Below are 17,271 nucleotides of genomic sequence, written 5' to 3'. Positions count from 1 at the left end.
CGACCGGATGATGTCGTTCGTTAGGTTGGACCTGACTCGGGCCCACTTTCAAGACCCACAGCCATAGACGCAGACGACCAATCATTGGCTGTGGTAGGCGCAGTGCGCTTGGGGAGAAACGACTCCTTGAAGACGATATGGACGCGATATGTATAAAGAAAACGAGGAAGAGCACAATCTTTACTTGAACATTAACAAACTTATTCAGGAGATTTGTTTCATGTCTGGAGGTACATATCAGACAGTTCGTAGAAGGGTGCGGATGACGGTGATGTTCTCACGATATCAAGGATAGTGACCTTGTACATTCCCTTAGGCAATACACAGCATGTCCACCATAGTCTTATCATGGACTAACAAATACTAGCACTAAAGAAAAGAAGCCATCAAGGTCTCAACCTTTCCCAAGAGCAAAACCCCGTCAATCCAAAATCCACGCTCGACAATTTCGCACTCCCTAGATTGATACCTTGGCTCCCTGATCCCTTTCCCTGTGCCTATCTCATGGAACAATCAACAGAGACAAATCGCTTCCTCGCCCCAGGTTTCGTGGTTCCCAAAGCCCCCTTCGAAGTAGCCCACGCGTCTGTAGCAAGGCTGCCCGTCTTTCTTCGGTGCGCCCTCCTCCCGCACCAAGACCAGTCCTGCCCAGACGGGGACACCGTAAATATTCTTCCCGGATATTAGTATCAAAAGGAGCACTGATTCGCCTAGCTTTGGAATCTGGCCCAGGTCCCAGTAAACATCAACCCATTCTTCGTCGCTCGTTAGTAGCACCCCAACCCTCCCACTACGGTGCACCAGCCCTCTCCTGACCGGACCCTTTGTGGTGAGTGTTATTCCTTCTTCATCCGCCCTCGTACCAATATATCGAGCTGTGGATGTGGGACAAGTGAACTCATCAAACTGTGCCAGGTAAATGATTTGGTGGATATCGAGGCCAATATCGTCCAGTAAAGCAAATTTCTTGGCCCATTTTCTATCAGCCCAGGACCACGAAGGCGCCTTCAATTTCGTAGAGCCTGTCTGTTCCTCCCTGGATGGTTCCCGCTCATACCACCACAAAGCATCCAGGGGCCAGAGTTCCTTCCATGTCCCAGCCACGTAGGTGAACCCTTTGCTATGTTCGATGGCCTTGGCCACTCCAGAAAGAGCAATGAGCCTATCTGATTCGTAGGTGAATTCTGTCCTTTCATAACCTCTGACTACTCTTAACCAGGCTTGGGCAAATGTAAATCTAGGGTTCTGTCGCCCGCATGGCAGGCCTTGAGGCATCGTGTCTGATATAGGTCTAGCGGTTCCATAGCCACAGAGCAACTCAAAATCGGACTTGGTGCAGAACTTCGCGTCGTTCAGATATCCGGCCCAGACACAGGCATGTTCTGCTTGTAGAAGATGCTCTCCGGCTAGGTGTGATAAACCCTCGGAAGCCGTGCGGGAACAGCACTCCCAAAAAAGTTGTTCGGCTCCAGTACAGAGAACACGCGGAGATAAAAGTCTTTCTTGCATGACCCAGCCTCGCCTCAAGAGAGGTGTGTACCACTCAAGCCTTGGATCGGCGTAGACGCTAATTCCATTCTGCTGTTGCGTGATTCGGCACGGAAAGACCTGAAGAGTATTCCGTTGCACAAAGCAACTGTCGGCTCTAGCAACACCTAAAGCAGCAATGTTGCACGACGAATTGCCATAGATGCTACTCATAGTAAGAGCCTCCCTGTGCCAATCACTTTCCGAATCTTGCATAATGCATAAGGAATCAATCCACAAATATCGATATCCAAGTCGACGTGTAATTTCCAAGGCATCCTGAAATGTTTGCGGAAGGCCTTCGATAGGTATCTGTATTTGCAGGAGCTCCAGGTTTCTGCTTGTCAATTTTGAAGCAGAGTCGGTTGAAGTTATGGCCCACGAATGGCTTAATGTCAGGTATTGGATCGATTTGTTTTCGGAGGTAGACGTGAGAATCAGTCGTGGTGCAAGCTTTCCATCGACTGTTCCAATGTCGATTAGCCTTGTCGGGAGCAGTTCATACTCTGTACTGCTCATACCAAACGGTTTTCGGTGGCATTTCGGGTGGTTCCGGAGACACTCATCTATCCACGCCCGTGCGGTAGATATTGATTCTGGAGAATTGGTCGACGTATAGGAAAGAAGACCACGGACTGATGTTGCATCACCATCAAGGGTTCCTGCTACCAAGCAGCCCGCTTCTCGTCAGAGATTTTCATCCAATGTCTATCAACGGGGCTGGGAGGTGTTTACTGTACCTTCAATCGTGAACCTCGTCACCGGGACCACCTTGAAGTAACCCCGGGGACAAAAATCTATAGTCCCAGCTAAGGTATCCATGTAATCGAAATCATCCATAACCTGTTTCGTGAGCTCGTCCGTAACCTTGAGACGTGCGGAATGGAATTCAAAGACTACTTCTAGTTTATTTGTCAGTCCATTCCATGCTCTAACTAGCACTGAAGACCCATAGAGGTCGTTTCGTGGAGAGCTAAAATTCAATTGTGCAATAGCCAAGGAACAAAGATGACACCCGGCGGCGCTTGACTTGGAGAGATTATTGACGTTGTGATTGTGAAAGAACCATTCAGAAGGTGAGTCTATAATATTGTTGATGTCCTGGCCGGCAGCGAATGCCTGGATGATCTTCGACTTCTTGACGATACGGGAACAGCAGTCACACAGTATGTGTGGGACGACTGTCTGAGGAGGAGTTTTCGGTGATCTTCTAAACACCCACATGTTGGTTGGACTTTTAAGCAAGATCGCTGAAAGTGATGGATGGATTGATGTATCGAGGATAAATGAAGCACGACAAGAAGGAAATTCGAACCCAACGGACCTGGACTTCAGGTAAGGTAGCCAGGCGCCTGCGAGCCTCCACTTCCCGCTCAGCCACACTGCCAGCCTACCTAGTATTCTGTACTACCTGCCTAATCACAAGTTCAATCCAGTACTGGTTTGTTTGTTAGCTCGGTACGTTAAGTATTGTACCGTACTCTGTATCCTATATAGACGAAATCTATCCCGAGTAGCCCCAAACCTCGAAAAAACAAATCTAAATGGCTAGTACGAAGAACAAAAGGCATTAGCAGGATTTAATATAGCCTTTTGAGTATTAGAAATAGTGTATCTAAGGTAAGATTACGCATAAATTAGCTATGAAAATGCATAGGGAAGTTGACACAACGTCTCGAACTAACAAACAAACCAGTATTGGATTGTAATGTGAACAAGCCAGTATGAATGCCAAGAGAACTACTGATTGGGTGATGGACAAGAATCATTTGGATTGACAGACGGATTTGGCGGGGCAGAACCTCTTTTGCGATCTCTTCACGTCAATTGAGCAAGAAGCACGTAGCTGCTGAAGGATGTCCCTTTACAGAAGATGTGGGGGAAACAGCAAGTCAAAAATAGGAGTGGTAGCGGAAAGAGGGACAAAGAGGATGAAGGGGACATTAGAAGAGGGCAGGATGAAGCAGAGACGTGACAGAAATGAGACCACCAGCCGCCTGCGTCGAATATGATGGCAATGATCAGTGGCAAGTGGAATTATCGGTTACTTGAAAAGAAGAGGAAACAGAGATGGAATGAGAGAGGTAATGGGACAAAAGACGTGCCAGAAACTCCTCTGTTTTGTCCCCGCAATACTCGTCGCCGACCATCCCACCACAAAGTCACGCAGCACACGAACGTGCCTTCTTCCATCTGTCTCGTCTGCCCTACCTCTACTCTTTCCCTATTTTACCGCCGCACGTAACCCAAGTCTTGCAGGAACGAAGCGACTTGGCGAGATTGACGATGATGCACGCAGTTGTACATCGATGTCACAAACGGCACGAAGCCGGTGTACTGGCATTGAAAGATGAGAATGACAAATTCTGGCCACCAGGAACTACGCTGAAACCTTGACAGGGACGAACAAGCCACCAAAAAAAACTCAAGCTGGGAGATCTAACCCAGTAGTCGCTTCAGCTTCATCCTCCACCAACTTTAGTACCAGCCCAACCCTCAGCACAAAGAACAGCCTCTTCCGCCACAGTTCAGCATCCAAGTGAACAGCGGCGCTTGTATCAATAAACATATCGATTGTGCCTGTGCCAACACGAGTAGTTTTGCCTTTCATGACTGCACCTCTCAAGCTGAGCCTTACATCACCGTATTATGTCCCGGCCAAGGAGTGTTACCTCTCGAAATTCGGACAGAAGAAGTCGACGACTGTGGCCAGAGAAGTTATGGCGAGTCTGCGAGTGATATGGTCGACGACTCAAGCGCTGAGGCAGTTCGCTCTGGGCCTTGTGCCGGAAATACCTGTTCTCGTCCCAGAAAACAATGGAGCAAAGTTGGCAACCGGAGGCAACTGACTCCATGATAGTCTCGAGCCTTGGGCTGTGAAAGAAGAGTTCTTTGTCCGTCAGAACCGCTCTTCTGTTGCGAAGCTTGTATGAGTCGACGACGACTAAACGTTGGATGATGACGGACTTGCCAATAATCCGGACACAATTCTCGCACAGGCGTTTGGGAACCACTCCATCTGTTTTACAATCCTTATATGCCCAGTAGACCTTGTTGGAGAGATGATGAAACGCTGTTGTAGTATCAAGTATGAATGAAAGCAGTGTTGATCTAGAGGAAGATGTAGCGGAAGAGACACAACCACGAAGCCGTCCCTCCCAATTCAGTCCTGGGGTGGCTATGGGTGGTCCTCGAGGATATAATTGATGTTGTGAAGTGGATGAAACTCGGACTGTTGACTTTGTGACTTGGGACCGTGGACGTAAAACGGCATCTGCACTATCAGGCCTGTTATTAGTACACGCACTGCTTCACTGAGAAGAAAAAGGGCAGTTGGTCACAGAGGGATTAGGCCATACCATGAATCATGTTGAACGCAGAGAATACCTCCAATATCAAGTCGGCAAAATCATCAAGTCAAGTTCCCGTCCTGAGCATCGACACTCAAACGAAGGGGGCCCCCGATCAAGTCAAGCACGTCGGAGTCCGAAAAAAAGAAGAAGACAATAATAAAGAGAATCAAAGAGTACAAACAGACGAACAGACAGAAGTATAAGCACGCGATTCAAAAATTCAACAAAATTGATAAGAAGATCAAGAAAAAGAATAACAGCACGTCTGCGTCTCCGTGCGACACGGGCGCGCCGCCGGTCGTCGTCAACTGCCATTGATGACTGAGTCTGAGTGAGTTGTGCCTAGGGGATGGAGACACACACCAGATGTCGAAGATGTATGTTGTTTAATGTGGGACTGAGGTGCGACGAAAGGGACTGGACTGGACGACGAAGATCGAGCTGATGATGATCATGATGATGATGATGTTGTTGTTGTTATTGTTGTTGATGACGACGAGGAAGACGACGGAAGCTTTATCTTTATACGCGGCAACGGTTGCCCTGCGTACCTGCTTGTTGAGAAACAAAGGCACTGGTTACCTAGGTAGCCACCATGGTAGGTAGTCGCTTCACACTTGATATGACGGGAATGGGGCCATAATGTCCGTCGAGAAGTGAGGTGGATTCGACCGAGCTCATCAGCACCACTCGCTCGCTCTTACCCAGACCGTACCTAGGCTACTACTCAACTCCAGACCGACGGTAGAGGGAACCAGACAATCGACTGACCCAACGTGCCTTCTCTTCCCTAAGTAGCTCATGGTGACAAGTCGGGAAAATACTCACCACGCGAGCATGGATTCATGAACCGAGGTTCTCTTCCGTCTGTTCAGCTGGCTTGTTCTGACTCTATGACCCATTCTATGGAATATAAGGGGAGGCAACCTAAAAGAAAGACTCGTAGACTGGACGCTTATAGTGAGACCTGACGTAGAGACAACAATAACCTGAGTGTAGCAGAGACACAGAGAGAGAACTATACCAAGCACCAAGAAACCAACGAACACAGGAGTTCTTTGCCTCATGAGTGTCAGAGTCGATAACGATACACATGCAATGAATGCAATAAATGCAATTACCCTAGAATACACTATATACCTAACCACAAGCTATAAACGCAACGCCATGACCCGTTCGCCCGCCCGCCTGCCCGCCCATCATTCTTCCCTTCTTCACCCCTTTCTTCTTCCCTCCATGAATTCCAAAAGGCAGAACTATACATGATGCGATCTTGAATGTAAACGAAAAAGACCAAAATATACAAAAGCAAAAACAAACGCCAGAGCTATGCAATGCTAGTTTTCATATGGTAAAAGTGCTTTGGGTATGCGTTGAAGAGCAGAGGGGAAAAAACAACAGCATGGGATCAAAACAACAGAACAAGAAACGAAAACAACGTGAAACACACAACGCAACGCAGGCTCAGCAGGGCAACAAACAGGCCGACATCATACCTCCTCCCCTCCTTCATCCATCGCCATATCCATCGATCTTCCCCTCACTTACATCATACCACAGCAAGCCTAGAGTTATTTAGACTCCGGGATTCCTCCACCTAGGCCTTCCATCCTTCCCCGCCGCATTCATCCCTAGCGAACTCCCACTCCTACTCGCATATCCTCCACTCATCCCCAGCGAACTTCCACTCCTTCTCCCCGCTCCCACGCCCGAATTCCCCGTGCCCAAACCCATAGCATGTCTCGCCCCCGCCACCGCCTGCGGACTCTCCCGTCCCGTCAATCCAGGGGTGGTAGCCCTCCCTAAGCGGGAAGTCGGCTGCGGAAGCATGCTCTGCCTGTTGCTGCGCGAAGTAGACATGGAACTAGCTGGTCGTACTGCGAGACTGGGTTCGGACATGCGAGGCGGTTGGAGGGATTGGCGCTTGGGGTTGCTGCGCATGTTGGAGGTGCCGGAGCCGGTGGGGGGTTCGACGCGTTCGCGGCCGCCGGTGGAGGAATGAAGAGAAGTGTTGGAGGATGAAGGAGGGTAGTAGGAGTGGGAAGTCTTGGACTGGCGCGGGGTGGCGCTGGGACCGACGCTCTTGGAGAGGGTTTGCTGAGAGTAAGGACCGGGAGAGGATATGCGCTCGCGGAAGGACAGTTTGGATGCCGTGGCATTCGATCTTTTGATGGTAGGACTCTGTACATCCGAGCCGTGGGTCAAAGGAGAGCGGGTTTGCGGTAATTTGGAAGTAGAGGACTGGCCCAAGGAGGAAGTAGACCTGGCATAGGGCGAAGGGGTGGTCAGGCTCAGAGGTTTGAAGTTATGGCCTGTGTCGACGTCGGATGGGCTAAAGGTGGCGTTCCAACGAGGACGGTTGTCGAGTTTGGAGGATGGACGAGGGGGTTGAGCGGCGGAGCGGGAGCTGGAAGGCGTAGTTGTGCCTGGTCTTTCGCGGTAGTCCGTCTTTACCGGGGTACTGGCAAAGATGGTGGACATCCGGGGATTGGATGGTACCGCTTTGCGGGTGACGGTTGAGGCCGAAGCTGGAATGGTCGACTGCCGGCGAGACGCAGCAGGTTTCGGAAGCTGGCTACCGGGAGTACCCGCCTGCCGTGACTTGGACCGAGCAGTGGGGGGACCGTTTCGGCCCGTCATAATGACAGACGACGGTGGTGAGCTCTGGGGAGTCTCGTGGCCGCTACCCAATGGAGACCTGTCGGACAAGATGCTGGAGACGGAATCCCGTAGTTGCTGTCCTTTCGAATAGAGTTCCTCCACAACCATATCCACGTCAACCATCTCCGCCTTCAGATCCTTCCACTTGGCCTGCATCTCGTTATGCAAACGCAAGATCTCTCCGTTGACCGTCAGTCGATCCTTGACGCCCTTCTCGATAATCGACAGAACCCTCTCGATGGCAGGCCCGTAATGAGTCTTCTTAGCCTCATAACTTTCCAGCCTCTTGCTCATCATGGGCTGGTTCGTCAAGTGCATTCCCGTGTCGAACGCCTCCTTCACTTTCTCTAAACTGCGCAGGACCGACTCGTACATCTTTTGCGCCTGTCTGCCGGCGCCCCTGAATACCAACACCCACCGATCCTCGCCTAGTTCCTTCCTCAGAGACTCGGCATCCTTCTCCAGCTTCCTGTAGGTAGCCTCGAGACTGTGCCTCCGCATCTCCAACTCATCGGAAGCAGTAGGAAAGATATTCTCCGCCCTTGACTGGAAGCCCGCCAGTCTCATGGGCAGAAAATCCAACGAAGCCCTCAGCGGCTGCATTCTCGCAAACAGCGCCAACAAGCTTGAGTCATCCATCGAGATCCCCGTCGACGGAGTCGGCAGCGGTGACGTCGGGCTATTTGGAAAACCAGGATGACCAAACTTCCCGTTACCATGGGTATTAGCCGCCTGCAGCCTGCTCACTAAGGACGTCGGTGCCTCCTCAACAATTGTCTCCAAATCCCCGATATCCACTCCATCGCCCGCCAACATGGCCGTCTTATGCCTCCTCTCCTCCATCTCAAACACCAGCTTGCTCAAGTCATCCACCTCCATCTGGATATCGCCCAACACCACGTTCCACAGCTCCTCCCACTCCATGGCCAACTCCACCTGCGACTTGACGGCCCTCAACGTGTTCCTGATTCGCGCCCACTCGCCCATAATGCTCTCCATCTGCGCTACGGCTCGGCGCAAATCCTCCGTCGAAACCTCGTTGATGTCTTCGCGCTCCTGCAGCTCTTCGATAGCTCCAACATAGATGTTGATCAGCTCCTCGAACCGCACAATCGCCTTTTCGACTTCGTCTACTCCTTCGCGCCCACCAGCGGCCGCCCACTCCACGTCATCGTCGGCTTCGAGACCGCCGATGACTTCCGAGGCCTTGTAGATCCATCCGCGAATCTGCTCGGCTGCGCCGATAAGGGCCCGGGCGGCTACTTGGGCCGTGGGAATGGCGGCAATCTTGTTGGAGAGGAGCTCAGCATCGGGAAGGGTGATGGAGGTTAGTTGGGCGAGCTGGTTTGCGAAGGAGGCGCGAGATAATGTGTAGACGGACTGAGGACGAGAGAGGCTGAGAGGATTGAAGGAGATGTCGTCCGGGTTGAAATCGTCGGCGCTATTGTTGTTGGAGGAGCCGTTAGAGTTATCGCGTTGATGTGACTGGGAGGGGTATGTATCCTTTGGTGGAGGCGGGGGCGGCACGTCATCGGAAGACTGGGATGAACTTCGGCGTGAATCGCGGGCTATATGCTCGTGTCGCGTGTCTGGTTGTGCCTTGACGCCGTTGCCGTTGACATGATCGGGGAGTCGGTACTTGTTGGTGTCCATTTCAGTGTTGTCGTCTGGTGAAGTGGAAACGCTGTCGTTATCGTGATGTTCTTGTTGTTGAGCTAGTACGTCACCACCGATGTCTGCGTGTTCTTCATGGGCGGCCTCCTGGGCTTCCTCTTGGGCTTCCTCTTGGGCTTCCTCTTGGGCTTCCTCTGATTTGTGGCGGTGATGATGGAACAGCGTGGATGCCTTCAAGCTCGATGATGATGGCAGGTGGACGAGGGGACCTTTCCAAGGACGACCGCGTCGCTCGATAACGAGGGCTTGGGAGAGCGACAAGTGGTGCTCGTCGAGCTTCTTGAGCGTCTCCTCGGGGAGTTTGCCGATCTCGAGTTCCCGGTGTTGGGGCGGGGATGCGGGTTTGCGCTGGCCGCCGAAACCGAGAGCCTTCAATCTCGCAGCGAGACCCGGGGAGGGTTTGCGGGTGGCGCGAAGACCGGGAGGGGTCGGATCGGGGGTGAGGAGGACGTCTGTCGAGAAGCTGGATTGTCGCGGTGTTGAGGAAGAGGAAGAGGAGGAGGAGGTGGGCGATTCGGAGTCGAGGTGATTTACGGAAATGTGAACGTGATTCGTATTATTGTTAGTGGAAGCGCTGGAGCTAGTAGTAGGCCTGCTGTCGCTGGTGGTAGTAGTATCGGAGTTGGCAAAGGTGAACTGGAGCAGCTCGGTAGGGACCTCCGAAAAGGACAGTTCGACGGCGCTATCCTGACGCTGTTGCTGGTCCTGATGAGAGCTAGAGGTATCCCGGTCTAGCTGCTGTGATTGTAACGATGGGGAGTCTTGATCTTCCTTGCAGTCATCAATCGTAACGAGGCTGTCTTGGGCATCGATGTCCAGATCCGAGTCGCCGTCGTCGTTCACCAGTCGAATGGTAAAGCCACAGTCACTGGCTGGCGGAGGAGGGCCAGCAGCGGGAGACGTAGGCGACAACACACTGGTGGTCATTTGTTGAGGAGTATTTGTTTTTTTTTTCTCTCTTGCTGCTTGGGGTGTGTCTTGGAGGGGATTATTGGTCCAGCTCGTGACCGGGGATTCGAGACGGTGACTGGTTCTAGATCCCGACGAGAGGCCAATCGGACTTGGGTTGTTGGGCCACTGACAGGACAGGCGCAGATAGGCGATGTCGCAACACCTTGCAGAAGCAGCAGCAGCAGCAGCAGCAGAAGCAGGCAACCTCTTTCTTTTTCACTCCTTCACACGAGGGAGCAGCGGGCGTGGGCGTGCATGCAGCAGCTGCCTGTGCTTTCTGTATGTACTAGACTCGTCACCTTGCTGCTGTATCGGCGAATGCGGTAGAGTGATGGTACAATCCCGGCGATCAGAGGACGGCTGGCGGTTGTCGCGATTGGAGGCTGGCCGAGGTTACGTGACTGGGTCGGGGTCGGGAATGAAGGGATCCCGCTAATACCGGCGGAGTTGTACCTAGTCGAGGTGTTGTTTCGGAGCAAGCAGAAGGGATGCGACAGGCCTTGAATACCTGATTGAGTGGAATGCCGACGATGAGAATGTTCAGTTTGGTCTGAGGTGACAGAACAGTGAAATTGGTAGTGTCGTAGAGTGTGACGCCGGGTGGGCTTGGCAGGGTGTATGTAAAAGTGAGGGAAGAATTGGAGAAGTCGAGTATTTTTCGTTCGTTAGGTAGGTTAGGATGAGGAATAACACTCAATACAACCAACCACCAAGAAAAAAAGAAGGATCTAGCCTTTAGTCACAAGATCTGTCAGGTATATGAATGGGTAGGTGGGAGATAGGGAGAAAGCAGGAAAAAAAAAAGTCAAAGGGGCTTATTTGCTTATTTCTGGAAACCCGTAGGTAGTCATCGAGGTAATTTGGGGGAATGAATTTCAGTTACGCCATTCTTGACAATACCGTACGTACACAAGCAAGTTCAGTTCCTGTGATGGATGGGTTTCAGCACACCATCCACTGTGGCAACAGCCAATCACCTTGGTCTTTGCTAGGACGTGCAAGAGTCAAACACCCGGCTTTGCTTTGAAACATAAAGTCAAGAGAAGGAAGCTCCGAGTGGTGACTGGAGACAAATCCCTCTACATTCCTTACTAGCGGTATCTTCTCCTCCGATAAGTGAGATGAGTTCGCATCCCGTCGTTAGCAAGATAAATAATTGCCGCTCCCCGCATTCTCCTTCTACCTATCCACCGGGTATAATACGTGATAAGTATCTTCAGAATGCTGTTCTGCATCCCGACATCTCGACCAGTCCACCATCCGTCATCAATCACATCACACACAGCCCATCACCATCTGGGGGATCTTCTATTTTCTTCCTTCCCAATGGTCTCCAGCAAATGACAGAGGGCGCAACCCATAGGAAGCGATATTGACATCGGCCTGCCCCTCCCACTCGGGTGCGCAATTACAATGATTACCTTGCCATTCCCACTCGGGCGGTTCAGACTTCAGAGGCACTTCAGGAGTCTTGTCCACTTACAAAATAAGGGTACCCCTGCACACAGCAACAGCCTTGAGATCTCGCTAAATCATGCTCATCGGAGTTGCCACTAAACCGGATGTGGTAAACAGTCAGTTCAGAGGAATGCCACCTTTTTATAGACTGACTGTTGAGACATGGCAATAGTCAAAGATACTCTGGATTATCGCGGGTTTCTCGGCAGTAAGTTTCAGTGAAACGGAAAAGCAGGGCGCACTGAGACGGCACATGAAGAATGCGCAGAGGTAACGAGTGCCAACGGGAGAGACATATCTAAATATGTGCGTTCCAACGGGTACGGTAGGTTGTGAAGTCAAACTGCAGTCTCAGGTCTCACTCATCCCATCGAGACTCAGATCAAAGAAGCTATAAGAAAAATCCGACATCGCAAAACGTCATCGCCAACAGCTGCATACTCCCGTTCGAATGCAAGTAGGCACACCTACTGTGTACTAGTACCGGTAGTGAGTCGGACACGTGCCTATTCACGGCTCTCACCTCGCACCTCACGGCTACGTACCTACCTGACATTGCATGCTCTCAACGGCGGCGAGTATAGTACATAGCCCTGTCCGTACCTGTGGGGTTGGCAGTCTTCCGTCTGATATTCTGAATGGATGACAGAATTGTTTCTCGTGGAAAGAAAAAAAAAGGACAAGGGTTCTGGAGCTTCTGTTTCACAACAGAGCTCTGTGTGTTTCTCGGTCTTTTGATTGTTTGGCCACCTGGACTTCTTCTTTAGTGTCACCACCACACCACCAATGGAGACTCCATCTATCTATAGGTACACTCTTGACACTCATGGCCAAGCACGACACATCTTCACGACGTTGACTTGATTATGTACCTGTAGTGTCAAAGACAGACAGACTTTGCAAGCTGTCAACATCTGAAACTTGAAACAACGGCATCCAGGGAAGATGCCAGATGCTCAAGATACGTCAGGCAAGGAAATTGCAGTGACTCGGCAGCACCCGCTCTTCTTCCGTGCTTGCATACCCTGCCTATGTAACTGTAACGGGACCACGGGGCTTGTTCGGGATATGTAGACGGGAACGTAGTGTACATAGACATTGGATTGGATAGGTCAGAGATCAGGATAGGTAGGTAAGCACGCAGTCACTGGTCTAACGGGCCGCTTGTTGATAGTCGAGCGTCAAGGTCAAGCTACACTACTTGTAGAGGGGAGGGGATTCTCTAGTAGACCTAGACGGGTTGTTAGTGTTATTACAAGGGAGGCCACCGAAGAGTTGCCAGCCAACCCCTGAATGCCATCCGTCCAATGTCAACAAACTGAAAGGACATCGGAGATTCGTCTCGGTCACGAATGCTATCGTACTGGTCTGTTTGCTCGCTTCAAATTGTGTATGGTCTCAGATTTCCCCGAGGGGCGGAGATGGAGGATGGCGATGCGAGCGATGAAAGGAAGATCCTCCGAAAATGTGTGACGACTAAATTGTTAGTGTAGCCCCCTGTCAGTGCCACTGTCCTTCCACTTCCCCGCTGCTATCAGACGGCAACTAAGGCCTGTCGCTGTTAGTGGGCGCATGCAATGGTCCGGCCATTTCCAACTGACACTGCCGTGATTGCAGTAGCGCCGCCCAACAGCCAAAGGCGTTGCTGGGTGCATTTCCAAGCTGCAAGGGCAGCACCTGCAGCAGCTGGAGACGCCAGTGAGCGGGGTGTTTGGGTTGGTGCTAGCAGCCTAACGATAGCACACCACACCGTCACCCAATCTGGATGGGCTTCCGACATGGACTCTCCAACATCTCCAGTCACTCATCTTTCCGTCCTCCGTCCCCATCGTCGTTGTTGTCCACTTTCCGCCGCGGCAGTCCAACACACGACAAAATCACCAAAACCATCCCTTCCTCATTTCCTGTGCCCGCAGGCCCATCCATGTACACACGTACACACACAACAACAGCAGAGGCAAACCCCTGACTCAGTCATCGAAGCCTGACATCTTCCATTCTTTCTCTGTTCCTTCTTCCACAGAATTACCCCATCGCTTCCTTCCGCTGTGGATCTCTTTTTTTTGGGCAGACAAGGCTTCAAACTCTGTGATTTGACAATCTCTTTTCCAGAGTGCCGTGAGAGTGTTGGCCATCGACTCTAGCTTTAACTGTAATTGTCCACATACACCACAGCCTCGATCGAACCTCTGATCACCGACTGTCACTGCCTCTTCTCCGCCTTGGGGCATGTCAAGAGAACAAGAATAACGATCGCTATACGTCAGCGCCCAAATTCAAAACTACAGACCTCCTCCGCCCACGACGAGGCAGGCAGATAGATACCCGAGACCTGCCAACGGTTATATACACACGGCTGTATCCCATCGTAACGAGACACATTCGAGACATACCTCAAGCCATACCGGACCATCCAGGATGAGCGCTTCACCAGAGAACGATTCCGTCGCCCGGTGCGAGTCGCCCGAGGCTCTGCCCTCGCCGGCCGTTGGCGCTCCCGTTCACAAGTTCATGCGCTGTGCCTCTGCCACCTCGGCCATCTCCCACGGATCAGAATCCACCGAACGCTCGCGTGACTCCCTCATAAGCGACGCCGGCTCGGCCTTTTCGCGCTCCTCGTCCGGCACCTTTCCCGTCAGCTCGCGCCGCTCCGAAATCAGTACGCTTGGCCACTTCTTTCTCCGGTCCCGGGATAACTCGTGGATACGGAACTCTACTGGAAGCTTGGACTCGTTGACAGCTAACTCCACCATCTCGTCAGGAAGCAGCAGTAAGCGACGGGGCTATATGCGCCCTCAAGGAACCGACTTTGCCCAGAGCGCCCGCCAGCGCGAATCCGTCCTGAGTCTTGGAAGCATCGCCCACCTGCAGTACTACTTTGCCCGGACCGGACTTTTGGACGGCAAGGGCGCCCAATTCGCTCGTAAACGCCAGCAAAAGGCCCAAACACTCGATCTGTCCATGCTCGAAGGCGGCGATTACACGATACCTAGGGTCTTGAACTTTGAAAACGATTCGAGCTATGCCTCCATGGGCAGCAGTCCCAATACCCCAGGGCTCGAGCCCGACATCAAGTCGCCCACAGGAGATGAGCACAACATGGAATTCCAGCCGCCCGAGGAGGAATTTGGTTCGGACTATGATGAGGAAACAGATCAGCAACATATGCTCCCGCCGACGGTCTCGACGTACAACCAACGCGAAAAGCCGATCCCCAAACCCCCATCGATGGAGGAGCTTCGGGCCGAGCTAACAAGTGCCCTCAACGCCGCCGAGCGATCCCTAAAAGAAGCCAACGAAGCCACCGCGCCCGCGGGCGAGTCTGCTCCGCCGTCAGACCGGGTCGTCGTCCCACCCGCCATCCTTCTCTCAGACACATCCTCCAAACCCAACTCTTCCGAACAAGAATCCTCCAGCCCCGTCACCCCCACCGTCCCCCTCAACCCCACCGGCTGGTACGAAATCCAAGGCATGCACATTCTCGACGTCATGACCCTGGCCATTCGCGCCGCCAAAATCTACTACACCTCCCACGAGCGCCCGGACCGATTAGACGCCATCAAGTCCGAAAAGGACCTTCGTGCCGACCTCTTGTCAGTAATGGACATTCTCAAGAAAATGGCCACGCGCGGCTTCATTGGCGGCATGCGCGACGACGAGTTCCAGACCATGAACCAATGGATCAAATCCCTGCGCGACATGCTCTCCAAGGAAGACGAGATGGAGGCCGCCGAGCAAAAGGAGCGCGAGTCCTGGACCTGGCTAAAACCGGAAAACTGGCCGACCGACGAGAACGGGAACCAGATTGAGCGCGAGGAAGCCTTTATTCACTCCATGTTGGCCGGCCTACCCTTGCCCCCGCCGCTGTCTAGTCTCACCCCGTTGCCCAAGTGGACACCCATTGATCGCTCGTCAAGTAATCCGGAACCGACGCCGTTTCTGAGAGAGCTGAGTAATGGGATTAGGTTGGTGCATCTGCATAATTGCGCGGTACGCAAAAGTAGGAGGAGGTTTGGTGCTATCCCTAGTTTCCATGCAGACACGCAGAAACCATATCGGGCAGCGGATAATTTGCGGTACTGGATGAAGGCGGCGGAGCTCAGGTGGGAGGTGATGATCAAGTGCGACGCGCTGGGGTTGCAGTATGCCAAGGATGGCAAGCTGGAGAATCCGGAGGAAGGGGGTAGGATGTGGGTGGACTTTGAGGAGGCGGTGGTGAGGTGGTGTAGAGGGGTGAGGGCTGAAGTGGAGGGGGAGTTGAGGGGGAATGTTAAACCATAGTGTCAAGTGGGAGTGGAGGGAAAGGGGAGTCCGTAGGATTAAAGAAGAAAGTGAAGGGATGAGGGAAGAAACACTCTATTTATATATGAGAGAAGTCTGGACATGAGACACGGAGACGGAGGCTGAAACTTGAGGACACACACACACACACACACAGAGAGAGAGAGAGAGAGACACACATTTTCATGCATATGGCATTTTTTTTCGGTTTTACATATACCACACCGCACTGGCACACATCATTGGCAACTGGCACTCCAACTGGATTATTCACGAAAGGGAAAGAGAAGGGATTTGGCATCATTATCGTCAATTTGTTTTAATCCTTTAATTCCTACTCCAATCCATTTTACATTTGCATACTTTACGTTACTTTCTTGCATCGGATCTTCTTTTTGGTTATAGAACGGTTTACACTTTATAGGAAATAAGTTTGGAGTTAGCAATGAAGAAGGATAGAAACTACCTAGTATCTAATTACCTTTTGTGAACAGGACGAGAGACGAGAGAGCTTCGGAACGGAACGGAATAGAACGGAAATATTACCTACACTAGCATAGAAGCTGGTTTATATGAGTTACCCTTGATGGAGAGAAGAACCTCAATGCGATCAATTGAGAAATCAACGGCTTCCCCCAATGCTGCCTAGTCGAGTAGGTAGGTAGGTAGGTAGTCTATAATGCTTATGTAACCTAGTTCTAATTAACGATCTCTCTCACTTCCCGTCCCAAACAGTCCCACGCAACTTGGAACCAAGTGTACCCAGTGTGTTATAACTAACCCCTTTTCAAAGTAAACAAAGCACTACCGCTGCCACTACCATCACCATCACCATCACCCTCACCATCACCATCACCATCACCATCACCATCACCATCACCATCACCATCACCATCACCATCACCATCACCATCACCATCACCATCACCATCACCATCACCATCACCATCACCATCACCATCACCATCACCATCACCATCACCATCAACGTACTACCTCAAAGCCCACCCAACCCCACAAACTCCAGTCAGCTCACCATTCCACGAATTACTTATCAACATCAAACTACACCTGAAAATACCTTACCTTACCTTACCTGTTCACTACCTCTACACTCGCTTCAGCCGCATCCCCTTCCATTCTCATCCCCTTCCATTCTCAAACCATCTTAACTTCCATGCCAACATGAAGGTCGTCGGCAATTTTCTAGAGGCAGAGAGAGGTACCAAGCGATGCCAAGCGATGGGAGGGAGCGTAACATGAATAGAGGTACCTTTGGGGAAGACATTCCTACGTAGGCAGGTAGGTACCTACCCTAGGTACGTGAGTGTTGGCTTGCTGGTGTTATGGTTGAAGGGTTGTCATT

General features: G+C 51.6%; 4 protein-coding genes across 4 annotated transcripts; 2 read left to right on the top strand and 2 right to left on the bottom strand.

Moving 5' to 3' along the window:
• Positions 1 to 298: 298 nt before the first annotated feature.
• Positions 299 to 2,793, bottom strand: NEUTE1DRAFT_93395 (uncharacterized protein; the record flags this gene model as incomplete). The annotated part of the gene is made up of 2 exons (XM_009859057.1): positions 299 to 1,398; positions 2,371 to 2,793. The coding sequence occupies 2 exons, from the start codon at positions 2,749 to 2,751 to the stop codon at positions 514 to 516; spliced, it is 1,266 nt and encodes a 421-aa protein (XP_009857359.1).
• Positions 2,794 to 6,259: 3,466 nt separating this feature from the next.
• NEUTE1DRAFT_93392 (uncharacterized protein) lies at positions 6,260 to 11,478 on the bottom strand (the record flags this gene model as incomplete). The annotated part of the gene is made up of 3 exons (XM_009859056.1): positions 6,260 to 10,171; positions 10,569 to 10,674; positions 11,446 to 11,478. The coding sequence occupies one exon, from the start codon at positions 10,140 to 10,142 to the stop codon at positions 6,456 to 6,458; it is 3,687 nt and encodes a 1,228-aa protein (XP_009857358.1).
• A 2,564-nt stretch (positions 11,479 to 14,042) lies between these two features.
• Positions 14,043 to 15,905, top strand: NEUTE1DRAFT_93389 (uncharacterized protein; the record flags this gene model as incomplete). The annotated part of the gene is made up of 2 exons (XM_009859055.1): positions 14,043 to 14,283; positions 14,386 to 15,905. The coding sequence occupies 2 exons, from the start codon at positions 14,043 to 14,045 to the stop codon at positions 15,903 to 15,905; spliced, it is 1,761 nt and encodes a 586-aa protein (XP_009857357.1).
• A 638-nt stretch (positions 15,906 to 16,543) lies between these two features.
• On the top strand, positions 16,544 to 17,077 carry NEUTE1DRAFT_115552 (uncharacterized protein; the record flags this gene model as incomplete). Its single annotated transcript, XM_009859054.1, has 2 exons — positions 16,544 to 16,566; positions 16,699 to 17,077. The coding sequence occupies 2 exons, from the start codon at positions 16,544 to 16,546 to the stop codon at positions 17,075 to 17,077; spliced, it is 402 nt and encodes a 133-aa protein (XP_009857356.1).
• Positions 17,078 to 17,271: the final 194 nt, after the last annotated feature.

This window comes from Neurospora tetrasperma, assembly GCF_000213175.1.
Source record: "Neurospora tetrasperma FGSC 2508 unplaced genomic scaffold NEUTE1scaffold_81, whole genome shotgun sequence".
In the NCBI taxonomy this organism is placed as follows: domain Eukaryota; kingdom Fungi; phylum Ascomycota; class Sordariomycetes; order Sordariales; family Sordariaceae; genus Neurospora; species Neurospora tetrasperma.
This window is presented reverse-complemented; position numbering and strand designations above follow the sequence as displayed.